General features: G+C 57.5%; 2 protein-coding genes across 7 annotated transcripts in view; one reads left to right on the plus strand and one right to left on the minus strand.

The window, feature by feature from the left end:
* Positions 1-12833, plus strand: part of RPL38 (ribosomal protein L38) — a 488213-nt gene that overhangs the window by 285813 nt on the left and 189567 nt on the right. The window contains exon 1 of one of the 2 annotated variants that reach the window (XM_075440989.1): positions 7822-7831. The exons of the other annotated variant lie outside the window; for it this stretch is intronic. The gene's annotated coding sequence lies outside the window, so the exon portion shown is untranslated. Of the gene's footprint in view, positions 1-7821; positions 7832-12833 lie in introns of those variants that run through there. 2 annotated transcript variants of the gene reach the window in all.
* The window catches only part of SLC39A11 (solute carrier family 39 member 11), a 106254-nt gene that overhangs the window by 84025 nt on the left and 9396 nt on the right, over positions 1-12833 (minus strand). For 4 of the 5 annotated variants that reach the window (XM_075440982.1, XM_075440979.1, XM_075440981.1 and 1 more), the window contains exon 4: positions 10461-10619. In XM_075440982.1, the coding sequence (XP_075297097.1) occupies positions 10461-10619 (159 nt within the window). Of the gene's footprint in view, positions 1-10460; positions 10620-12742; positions 12794-12833 lie in introns of those variants that run through there. The other variant, XM_075440984.1, reaches the window with a different exon arrangement.

The raw sequence follows: 12833 nt of genomic DNA on the forward strand, positions 1-12833 counted from the left end.
GCTACATCGGCTTCAGTTTGTGTCTGTTGCCCCTTGTCCTGTCGCTGGGCACCACTGGAAAGAGTCTGGCCCCGGCCTCCTGACCCCCACCCTGCAGATATTTAGAGGCATTTCTAAGGTCCCCTCGCAGCCTTCTCTTCTCCAGGCTGAACAAGCCCAGCTCCCTCAGCCTCTCCTCGTAGGAGAGATGCTCCAGTACCCTCCTCATCCTTGTAGCCCTGCGCTGGACTCTCTCCAGTAGCTCCTCATCTTTCTTGAACTGGGGAGCCCAGCACTGGACCCAGCACTGCAGATGGGGCCTCCCCAGGGCAGAGCAAAGGGGAAGGAGAACCTCCCTCGCCCTGCTGCCCACACTAAGAAGGGAGCCTGAAGTTTCTCCAGCATCACCACACCAGCTTTGAGAGCCCAGGAGGCTCCCACCAACAGAGCCCACTGACCTGAAACATGGGTGCGACCCCGGGGCCCTCCGAGCACCCACGTGCCCTCTGGTCTGCACTCAGCTGCGAGCACCAGGTCAGCACCCACACCCCGCTCTCCCTCGGGAGCGTGCCGCCTGCTTCCCGCTCATAACGCGGCTAAAACTTAAAAAGTATGAAAAAGAGTGCTCAGATTCAATCAGCAAAAAGGTCAGACGCGGGCCAGGATCCAGCAGAACCCCCCGACAGCGATGCCCCCCTCGCCACGGTGCCAGCCAGAAGGAGATCTGCTATTCCAGCGTGCTCTTCCTTTCGGAAAATTTATCCTCTCTCACAGTTCTGAGCCAGGCCCCGAAAAGGAACTGAAATTCCATCAGCAACAGCCGAGCCCTGGAGGAGAGAAGAGCCCCACGTTACGTTACCAGCCTTATCAGCTGGTAAGACCCACCCGAGGTACCCAGCGGAGAAATGGGTGCTTTATCGCGGGTGCAGGCACCCGACAGGGAAGGGAACTGTGGAGAAACACGCATCCCCTGCAGCGACAGCAGAACTAACCACGTTTTCTCAGTCCCTGCTTTTTTACAGCGGGATTTTTCCACCTCCTCGCAAGCGCCGTCAGGCCACTCCGGGTTGCACCCGCTGTCAGCACCGTCAGGGGCCGGACCCGACACCCAGCCGGGGCAGGAGGGGACGTCAGCCCTGACTTGGACCCTGAGCATCTCTGCTCTTTAGCTCTAGCTTTGGGGCTTCAGTTTTCCAAACTGCTTAATGCATAATAAAACAGAAAATTATAATTAAGAGCAGCTGACAAATTGCACTCTGGAAGTAAATAACTCTTTACCTCCATTAATAAAACAAAATGCTTTTCCAAAAATTAGTATAATTACAACTCTGTGCTTTTTTTTTTTGAAAATAATTTCAGTCTGTCAAGCAACAACTGGATTTCAATCACTACAACCACTGCTGATGGGCAGGGAAGGGGTGGGAGGCAGGCAGGCTTTCCGCAGATCCGATGGGCAAACAGACGTTAAAGACACCTTAGGGGGTTTCTGGGTGCCGGCCTCGCGAAGTGAGGCTCTGAGGAGAGACCTTCAGAGGATCCCACGGGTGAGCTTTGTGGTCAGCACCAGAGATCTGAAATCCTGCCCTCGCCGCCTGCTGTGGCAGGGCATGGGGGAGCCAGTCCCAGGGACCAGTCCCGCGTGGATCCATGACCTTCTGCAGCTGGCCTCAGGGAGAGGTTGGGCTGGGTTTATTTGAGAAGCTGATAAAACTCCTGCCCAGGTACTCCTATTTATTTAGAGCTGGAAGGGGAAGGACTTATGGCCTCAAGTTGCGTCAGGAAAGGTTCAGATGGGATATTGGGAAAAATTTCTTTCCTGAAAGAGTGGTCAGGCATTGGACCAGGCTGCCCAGGGCGGTGGGGGAGTCCCCATCCCTGGAGGGGTTCAAAAACCGTGTGGATGTGGCACCTGGGGACATGGTTTAGCAGGCATGGGCATGTTGGGGTGAGGGTTGGACTCGATGATCTTAGAGGGCTTTTCCCACCTCAGTGATTCTGTGAGTCCCCAATGGAAGGTTTTGCCACGTTCCCTGGTGAGGCTCCCAGAAAAGGTTTCCTCTCCTCAGTCAGAGCTGGATCTTTCCTTCCAGAGCCAGGGGAAAGGGGCCAGAATGCCACAAACCAAAACAAGCAGACGGGCTGCTGTTTATCTTCCCCCGAGCAAAGGAAATCAGAGCAAACCAGGAATGCACGAGCCAGGCTGCGGCTCACGCAAGCCGATGTCAACCGAGTCCCTCCAGCCCATCCTCACCGCCGCTGCCGGGCAAAGGCTCGTGTCCCGCAGCCCTGCGCACGCAAAACACCGATCCGGGCTGGGCTCGGCATGTCGCCAACCCAGCCAAGGGGTCTGAGAGCACAGTGATGGCCACGGGGCTGCCTGGCTCCTGAGGAGCTGCACCCCTCGCTTCGAGGGGAGCCAAGCCCCTGGCTCAGGGCAGCACGAGGACAGCACAGACACGGCTTGGCTTCCACCCGCTCCCACCTTCTGCACCCAGGCATCCCCACGCCAGCGCAGCTCTCGCCGCGAGGGCGATGCCGAGATGCGGGCTGGCTTCGCAAGGCAGCGGGAGCCAGCAGGCAGGGCTGCCGGGAGCATGGACCAGGAGGGACGGAACGCAGTCCGCATGGAAAAAAAGAACAGAGCCAGTCTGCGTGCTCCAGACCACCAAAACCACCTTGCCGGACTTATTTGATCGTTTTCCCAAGATTATGTGGCCCAAGACATGCAGCAGCCAGGCTGAGCTCAGCGAAATGCCACCCACGCCACCATGCCCAGGTCCCCAGGCTGCTCTGGACAGGGTTTCAGTTCCACGCTCCAATATTTAACAAGCTGGAAAATACACATGCCCCACACATAGGCATGTCCCTTGGTTAAAGCCTGACGCGAAAAAAACCCTACCTGCTACGGCGATGAGGATGTGCAGCTAATTAACTTGCTAGGAGTCACAGATGAACAGGAAAAAGCACATTAAGCAGGGGAACTTGTGATGGGCATGTCTCGGAGGAATTAGCAAATTGCATAAGAGGAATCTTTATTCCGATTATAAATTACTACCAGCGACAAGACCCAGCACATTTCGACTGCCTCATGAAATAATTAACCCATCAAACCCAGCTCCATGCAAACCAGAAGGAAGAGCAGTATTAAGAGCTTTCCATCTTCATCGGGTGGAAGCACACACGCTGCTGGGAAGGGAGGAGATGAAAGAGCTACTGGAGAGAGTCCAGCGGAGGGCTACAAGGATGAGGAGGGGACTGGAGCATCTCTGCTACGAGGAGAGGCTGAGGGAGCTGAGCTTGTTCAGCCTGGAGAAGAGAAGGCTGTGAGGGGACCTAATATATACTTAAAAATATCTGAAGGGTGGGTGTCAGGAGGACGGGGCCAGACTCTTTCCAGTGGTGCCCAGCGACAGGACAAGGGGCAACGGGCACAAACTGAAGCCGAGGAAGTTCCAGCTGAACCCAAGGAAGAACTTCTTCCCTCTGAGGGTGCCGGAGCCCTGGCCCAGGCTGCCCAGGGAGGCTGTGGAGTCTCCTTCTCTGGAGATATTCCAGCCCCGCCTGGCCGCGGTGCTGTGCAGCCTGCTGTGGGTGACCCTGCTTGGGCAGGGGGTTGGGCTGGGTGACCCCCAGAGGTCCCTGCCAACCCCCGCCATGCTGGGATTCTGTGATTCTGAGGAGCAGCAATGTCCCCGAACCCCACCCGCGGTGCTCACAGGGTTACCCCGGCACACCGGCTGCGTGCTGGGACCACCACCCAGCGGCCTCCCCAGAAAAAGCTGCTTCCCAGGGTCTCATCCAGCTGCGGATCAGCCCCCAGAAAGAAACCGCGCTTTCCAACCACGCGCAGCTACGCCTGCAGCGGGCGCGATGGTCTCTCCTCCCCCCCCCCCCGCAGCCTCGCCATCCACGCACTGTTCTCAGCTTTCCCCCGCTACGTGACTCGCCCCGATTTAGAAAGCAAAATATACATCCTGGAGGCACGTTCCGTGCCAAAGGACAGACGCCATCGCTATTCAGTGGGAGAGTATCCCTCGGATATCGGCTTATCGAGTTCTCGAACCGTTCCCGAGGGCGCTCGCCAAAAATAGCCTGGAATCCACTGTGCAAAATGCCCGGTCCCAGACTTTATTCCAAAAAAGCCTGGAAGCCTCAACTCGCAAAAATAGGACAGGGCAGGAGCACAATGCAATCACATTTTGAGAGGGTTAACGAGATCCAGCCTCCTCCTCTGAAGATCCCCGCTCTCCTCCATCACCCCCGCTCTCCTCCATCCCACGCGGAGATCCGATCCTCCGCCTGCTCGTGCAAACCCTCACACAGCTGCAAACCGCAGCCCGGAGTATCTCAAAACGGGTCCGAAACGCAAGCCCTGGAGCCCCGGGAAGGGGTTTCAGCCGCGCTGGTCCTTCCCGTGGCAACGAGGAGCCAGCGCTGGCACCCAGGGAGCACACACGTTCCCAGGCAAAAGGCTTTTAAAAGGCACTTTGGTTTCTATTTGTTTTAAATCTAAGCGATGGGCCCCCCCGTCACACCTGGCTTTATTGATTTATTCTGTACTCGGGGAGGGGGGGGAACCACAAACCCTATATCTAGCTGTCAAGAAAATAAAAGAAATTTAAAAATCCAACAGCGATGGTATCTCCAGGACAGAATTACAGCCCTGGCTCCCCATCCTCCCATCCCCGATCATTTTTTACACGGGAAATATTGGCAGGCTCCTTGTTGTAACGGAATAATGGCCCACCAGCTCTCTCCCTGGATTATATACTAACTCCTCGTTCTCCTGCAACATCTGCCCTCCTCTCCCTGCCCCTGGAGCACCTCGGAAGACCCCGAGGCTGCCCCGCACCCCGCAGCACCCATTGGGGTCCCGGCCCCAGCTCAGCTCCAGCTGCAGACCCGCACCCACCACGACGGGAGCGACGGAGCCCGCTTTCTGTACGCGGACAGATGTTTCCGAGCGAAATGAAGCCTCGAGGTAGAGCAGATGAAGCTGATTAAGCCTCATTATCCTATTTAGCGTAATGATCGCGGAGCCGAGGGGACGTCACGCAGCGGGGAGTGGAAAGAACAACGTGGTTAATAGAAACGGGTACGCGCGCGGGCAGGCAGGTACGGCCCAGCAGGCGTGCAGCGGCGAGCGGTTGTCAGCCCCCACTGTGGCCAGCTTGCTTTCGCCTCCTCCCTGCCCGTGCCACCTTCCCAACCCCCCCAGCAGCCCCTCTGTGAACTCCCGCTTGCTCGGAGGAGCATTTAGGGGCAGCGACAGGGAAAAGGCAGGAGCACGGGAGCTCCCGGACCCAGCAGCCCAGCCGAACCCACCTGCATGGGCACAGGAACGCTCGTGGGAGCCCCAACAGCCTGCAGCACCCGCCAGGAGGGGCCTTGGGGGACACAGCAGCTCCGAGACAAAGGCAGCCCACACGGACGTGAAAATTCAGGAGCAAAAGCAGTCGGGGACTGTCTGAAAACCAGAGTGAGGGCTGGATGTGTCCTCTGGTCTCTCCAGAATTTCGCTGGGAACAGGGAGGCCAGAGCAAGAAATCCATCACGGAAACCCAGTAAAACTGTACTGTGTCCAGTGCTGGGCTCCCCAGTTCAAGAAAGATGAGGAGCTACTGGAGAGAGTCCAGCGCAGGGCTGCGAGGATGAGGAGGGGACTGGAGCATCTCTCCTACGAGGAGAGGCTGAGGGAGCTGGGCTTGTTCAGCCTGGAGAAGAGAAGGCTGAGAGGGGACCTTAGAAATGCCAATAAATATCTGCAGGGTGGGGGTCAGGAGGATGGGGCCAGACTCTTTCCAGTGGTGCCCAGCGACAGGACAAGGGGCAACGGGCACAAACTGAAGCCCAGGAAGTTCCAGCTGAAGATGAGGAAGAACTTCTTCCCTCTGAGGGTGACGGAGCCCTGGCCCAGGCTGCCCAGGGAGGCTGTGGAGTCTCCTTCTCTGGAGATATTCCAGACCCGCCTGAACGCGGTGCTGTGCAGCCTGCTCTGGGTGACCCTGCTTGGGCAGGGGGTTGGGCTGGGTGACCCACAGAGGTCCCTGCCAACCCCTGCCATGCTGGGATTCTGTGATTCTGTGAAACATCACGCTCCGAACAAAACCCAGCGCAGTCAGCAGAGCTGAGCGACAGATCTGAAGGATGAGCAGAATAATACTTCATTCCAGCATTCTTACGCGTTAGAGTAGACCCAAAACAGCTACTCAGCAATCAGGGACCTACTGCACTGAGTGGTATTAAGTAAACTCTCCCTCAAAGGCTTTGGGTCTTGACATCAAAGACCCTCAGCCCCAACCCTTCTTAGTAAAGGCAACCACGTCTCATACACCCCCCATTACCCGCCCCTCTCCATCCAGAAGCCTCATCATGTTTAAGTTCTCATCTAAAAAGAAGCTATAAGGTTAAACTAGAGTGAAAAAAGGAGAGAAACCTCTTGCGGCTTCACTGGAGCCAGCAGAGGGAAGGGACAGACAAGCCGTTCGCCAGTTGTTTAAGACATTCCTGGAGCTGCAGCAAAGTCCTGCCACAGAACCAGCTCCGCCGCCAAACGCAGAGACACAGAATCCCAGAAACCCAGAATCCCAGCATGGCAGGGGTTTGAGGTGAACTCTGTGGGTCACCCAGTCCAACCCCCTGCCCAAGCAGGGTCACCCAGAGCAGGCTGCACAGCACCGTGTCCAGGCGGGGCTTGAATATCTCCAGAGCAGACTCTCTTCAGTAGCTCCTCATCTTTCTTGAACTGGGGAGCCTAAAACATGCTTCAGCTAAGCACGGCACGTGAGGAGCTGGCTGCCAAAATCAGGGAGAGTCCTTTTTTTCTAACTCTCGAGGTCCGTTCCTGCAGCGGTCTCGCTCTCCCAGCGCGTCCAAATGCCCGGTTGCGGTTTGCTGATCTCCTCCAGCCAAGCCAAATGCCCCCAGGGCAGCATCTCCCCCTCCACAAACTCAGCTAAAGGACAAACAAACGTGTTAAAGGCTTCACAAGGGGGAATCGGTGAAAGATAAAGATGTAATAGCTTAGATCTGTCTCTTGCAAGGAATTTAATGACTACAGCTGTTCAGCATCATTAACCAGTTTGTCTTGGAGGTTTAGCCCTCTACGCCGGCCCCAGCCCTGCCACGGAGCAAACCCTCGGGTACCCCCGGAGCTGCCCAGCTCCCGACGGGGCTGCCGCAGGAGCCGAGCCTTCCTCCCTTCCCGGGGAGCAGGGCCAGGGCGGTGAGGAGTCATTAAAAGCTTTTACTACCTGTTGTTCTCTAGCAAAGCGATTCTGGAGGAGCGCCAGGCAGAGCGAGCGCGCTCTCTGCGAAGAGCAGCCTGCTAAAAACAGATCCCTCGCCCTGCCCTCCCGGGGACAGCCTCGCCAGCATCCCTTCCCGCCCGGCTTTAGCCTGGGAGGGGGGAAAAACCCTGAGATTTTAATGGATTTAGAAAGAAGCAAGACTTGGTGGAGGTGCAATGGCTTAACCCTTGCCTTAGCAGCACTGGCTCCTGAGAAGTCTGGGGTCCGAGCGAAGGGAGATGCGTCCTGAGCCAACCCCCCCGGCCAGCACAGCCCCAAGGACGGCTCAGGACTGACCAGGCGCTTGCTGATTTTTCATTTCATAGAATCATAGAGTGGTTTGGGTTGGAAGAGACCTTAAAGATCATCTAGTTCCAACCCCCCTACCATGAGCAGGGACACCTTCCATTTCAACAAACTCGGATTTAGCCTCTACCCATGCTCCTTCCACAGCATCCCTCCTAACTTCGTCAGGTCTCTGGGTACCCTGTTCTCTTCCTAAACCATCCCAAAATCCCATCCCCTGCCCCGTGCCGAGCCTCTGGCCAGCCTCAGGAGCTGTCACTGCTGCCTCCAGGCAGGGACCCCCCACCAGCTCTCCAGACCCCACCCGAGTTCCACGGGAAGGACAAGCAGCATTCTGCATCTGCACAGACCCCAGAAAGGTGGGTCCTGCCCGCTGTGCGGCTGGAGGAGACACACCAGCACGGACACCCACGTCTGTGGGAGGAGAACACACAGACACCAGCATCAGCCCGGGGTGTAGACCCTCTCCCAGCTCAGCGCTGGAACGCGCACCAGCTACCAGACGTCCCATGGGACAGGCGTGCGGTGGCACTTGCTCTCGACCCAGTGTGAACAGCTGAGGAGGCAACAGCTCCTCTCCCATTGGCATCTGAACTGGATTTAAAGCAAGACAGAACTGTATGGGTTCTTATACACATTGCACTGCTCCCTACAAGACCGTTGCCCTCACCACCGTGCACGCTGGCTGCCCTTGTCACCACTCAGAGTCATAGAATGGTAGGGGTTGGAAGGGACCTCTGTGGGTCATCCAGTCCAACCACCCTGCCGAAGCAGGGTCACCTACAGCAGGCTGCACAGCACCGCGGCCAGCCAGGTCTGGAATATCTCCAGAGAAGGAGACTCCACAGCCTCCCTGGGCAGCCTGGGCCAGGGCTCCGTCAGCCTCAGAGGGAAGAAGTTCTTCCTCGGGTTCAGCTGGAGCTTCCTCGGCTTCAGTTTGTGCCCGTTGCCCCTTGTCCTGTCGCTGGGCACCACTGGAAAGAGTCTGGCCCCCACCCCACCCTGCTCTCTGCAACGCGAGCGTCTCGCTCTTCCCCCTCCACGCGCTCCGATTTCCCAACGCCAGCCGACAGCAAGCAGCGGGCCCCGCGCTGCGACCGTTTGCCTGCGCTGTTGGGAAACACCAGCTCGGGCAGCTGAGCAAACACAGCCCCTCGTAACGAGGGCGACTGCCGCAACGCCCAGCGCAGGCGAAGAGACCTCGGGTGACTGAGAGCAGAAGAAAAGCAAGTAGGGTTTGATGGCAAACAGCTTCCAAGGGCTCCGACTGCCCGGCAGCAGCCCCCGTCCCCCCACCACGTCCCACACAGGGTTGGGGACCCCTGAGCAGGGCCAGGACAGGGGCAGGCAGAGCACGTGAAGGCGGGGGGGCCCAGGCTTTCAGCTGCCTGACACCGCTGCTGTTCCATTTATTTGTTCTTTACTCTAATGCATCCATTTGCACTGGAGGGGACGCACCATAATATCGAGCAATTTTCTTCAGAGCTGAGGAGGCGTTTGGCTGTACCTGTCCCCAGGGGCTCAAAGCACGAGGGAGCAGGGCAAGGGCAGGGTCCTGCACCTGGGCAGGAACAACCCCAGGCACCAGTACAGGCTGGGGCTGACCTGCTGGGGAGCAGCTCTGCGGAGAGGGACTGGGAGTGTTGGGGACGACAGGGTGACCATGAGCCAGCAGTGTGCCCTGGGTGCCAAGAAGGCCAATGGGATCCTGGGGTGCATGAGGAGGAGTGTGGGCAGCAGGGCAAGGGAGGTTCTCCTTCCCCTCTGCTCTGCCCTGGGGAGGCCCCATCTGCAGTGCTGTGTCCAGTGCTGGGCTCCCCAGTTCAAGAAAGATGAGGAGCTACTGGAGAGAGTCCAGCGCAGGGCTACGAGGATGAGGAGGGACTGGAGCATCTCTCCTACAAGGAGAGGCTGAGGGAGCTGGGCTTGTTCAGCCTGGAGAAGAGAAGGCTGCAAGGGGACCTTAGAAATGCCTCGAAATATCTGCAGGGTGGGGGTCAGGAGGACGGGGCCAAGCTCTTTCCAGTGGTGCCCAGCGACAGGACAAGGGGCAACGGGCACAAACTGAAGCCGAGGAAGCTCCAGTTGAACCCGAGGAAGAACTTCTTCCCTCTGAGGGTGACAGAGCCCTGGCCCAGGCTGCCCAGGGAGGCTGTGGAGTCTCCTTCTCTGGAGATATTCCAGCCCCGCCTGGCCGCGGTGCTGTGCAGCCTGCTGTGGGTGACCCTGCTTGGGCAGGGGGTTGGGCTGGGTGACCCACAGAGGTCCCTGCCAACCCCCACCATGCTGGGATTCTGTGACTCTGTGAAGGCTGATGCTGCAGGCTCCCCCGGGCACCGCGCCTACCAGCCTGCACCGCTCTTCGAATGGAAAGCCTCACGCTCCTTACTCATAACCACAGACAATCCCCCCTTTGCACTAAAATAAACAAAAATTTTAAAAAGCTCCTTAGAAGTTTTCGAGAATATCTTTACTGACTAAGCCATTCTTCTGTTTTCAGCTGTAAAAACCCAACAGCTTTTTTTTTTTTTGATAATAATACTCTTCGACAGTAGGATGGTTCATTCAATTTTGAAATGCTTAGAAGGTTGGCAGCTCTGCAAATTAAACCCCTGGGCTGAAACAGAAGGTCACACCTGAACTGCTTGCAAGGTGTTGCTAGTGAAAAGAACAAAAGCAGAAGCGTGAAGGGGGGAAAAAAAGGAAGGAATTAAAAAAAAAGAGAGTGCAGACAGCCTCGAGCTGCATTCAGCACTGGCAGAGCCACGCAGGGTCTCGGAGGAAACACGGTTTCACTGAATCCATGATAGAAACCAGTCCGTATCCAGCTTCGGCCTCGGCAGAGCCGAAGGAGAGCCAGCCCCCAGCCCAGGAACGGCTACTCACCAGCGCCGGGATCAGCAGGTCAGCGAAGTACACGAAAGCTGCTCCCAGGGCAAAGCCCACGGCCACTGGGAAGAAAGCGAAGGCTCCGAAGGTGCCGGACTCCTCGGCCATGTCGATAGCCGGGGCCAGGAGGGACCAGTAGGAAGCGGCCAGCATGACCTGGGAGGCAGAAGGGGAGCGGTGAGAAGCACGCAGGCACCGATGGCGCGAGGATCTGGCACCGGCTGTGGCACAGCACCGCCGCCGGTGACCCACCCTCCGGCCAAGGAAACCCCCGCGCTCACCCCGACGAGCTGCGTGACCATTGCAGAGCCATCAAAACCCGCTTCCCGACGGAAAAGAAGTCACTGAAGGATGGAGAAGCGAGGATTTTCCCCTTTTTGACCAAGGGTGCTCATCTGGACTCGAAAGTCCAAGGCAGCAAACGAACCACACGAGCTCGTTAGGGTGATTTCCGTGGGATTAGCACAGCCACAACAGCCCTTAAAACGGCAACGGCCGCAGCACGAGAGCAGGAAAACCGCTCTCGCCATGCCCACCAACCCCACCGGCCACCGCTCCCCAGCCAAAGCCTGGACGAGCCCAAACCCTTCCTGCACCCAGCTCCGGGCTCCTCCGCAGCACAGGCAGGGGAGGAAGGAAACACAGCCTTGATCTGATGCAGAAAAAGAATAAATTCTGGATAACGCTGGGAGCCAAAGAGCCGTTCCCAGGCTGGCTGAGGGCACGCCACGGCTTTGCGACGCTGCGGGTCAGGCGCCAAGGCCCCCGCCTCGCTACCCCAGCCCAAGGCAGGGCAGCGCCAGGGCTCTGCAGCTCCCCTACTCCCGCAGGGACCCACCCTTGCCCACCCCAGCATCCGAGCCACAGCACCCAGGTCGGGAGCAGACCACGATCCCGTCCCGAACAGCAACGCACCGGCTCTTGGCACAGACCGGTGCTGCCAAAGTCCTGCTCCCGTGTTTCACCAACAGTTTGCACCCGGAAAATAAACCTTTCCGGTGGCAGAGTGCTTTTTTTCCTTGCTTGCTACTTAGCAGAGATGGCTAAGGAACAGCGACCTGAAAGACCATAAAAAAAGCCAGAATTTGGGACTCTTGGGGATCTCCAACCCAGCCCTGCTCGGAGCTGGCTGCTCAGGCTGTTACTCAGCGTAGAGAACAGCAAGCCCAGCAAGGCACCAGTTTCACAAGCCTATACTAAAGGACGTAACATTAACATGCATTTCATCACCTTATCTCTTCCTCTCCTCTGCTGCCTGACATACTGGGCTGGGTTAATTAAAAAGTCATTAGCCAAGCACAATGCCCTCAGCGGCAGCCCTGGCCCCGGTTTCTCTCCCTCCAGCCGTTCAGCTCCACGGGAGCTCAGGTGTGACCAGCTCTGGGGACTGGTCCCACCACACACCGGGAGGAAGCGACTCGGCAAGACAGACGTGAATGGGCTTAAATAAAATAAAATAAAACAAAATAAAATAAAATAATCACACTGAGGTCCGTGTTAGGCTTCGGGAACCGCTCTGTACCAGCCAGGGCCTCGGGAGGGACGAGGCGATGCTCTGAGCTCTCTCCCAGCCCTGCCCCGGAGCAGGGAAGCAGAGGGGAGCTTTCGATGGAGATAGGGGTGTGGGATCAGGATCCAGCAGGAATCAGCAAAGCGAGCGCGGAGGCGGCAGCGGGAGGGATGCTGCGAGGAAAGGTGAGCCCACCTCTCCGTCCAGCAGCCCCCCGAGCACCCCGCGACGTCCCTTGGGCAGGGTGCGCAGAAGAGACGCGGCTCAGCTCACTCTCACGGCACGAGCATTCGCCCGTGGAAGAGAAGTGCGTAGCAAACTATTACATCTTAAATCACTTTTAATGAAGGAACAAGATGCCTATTGCTGTAGGCACCAGTCCCTGAGGGATTGTGTAAATCTCAGCTCGCTATGAGTAAGAAGAAAGCAAGCTGTCACGTCAGGCTCAACCACGGCTGTCAAACTTCATATTTCAAATGCCACCTCCTTCAAAAAACAACCACACACCCCAACATGGAAACACAAGCAACAGGGAAAGGCTTTGCAGAATTATATTGTCAGCTTCTGTTAAGATATCATTTCCCCATGGAAAACAGAGGCCTGACACTGCTCAGCCTCCAGATCCCGTCACCACCGAAGTCAGCACCGAAGCTCCCACCGGCTCCGCCGCACAGGGGCTCCGGGGGAAGGCGATGGCAGAGCTTAAAGCCACCCAGCCTCACCGGCCGAAGGAGCAAACCGCAGGGCTGCACCAGCCAGCTCCACTCACTTGGCAAGGAAAAGCGATTTATTCCTATTCCGTTTCACGCAGAGGAACCCTCCTGACCCCGCTTGCGGGGGTGGGGGGGCTGGCTGGAGTC

The sequence above is a fragment of the Opisthocomus hoazin genome, chromosome 21, assembly GCF_030867145.1.
Source record: "Opisthocomus hoazin isolate bOpiHoa1 chromosome 21, bOpiHoa1.hap1, whole genome shotgun sequence".
NCBI lineage: Eukaryota > Metazoa > Chordata > Aves > Opisthocomiformes > Opisthocomidae > Opisthocomus > Opisthocomus hoazin.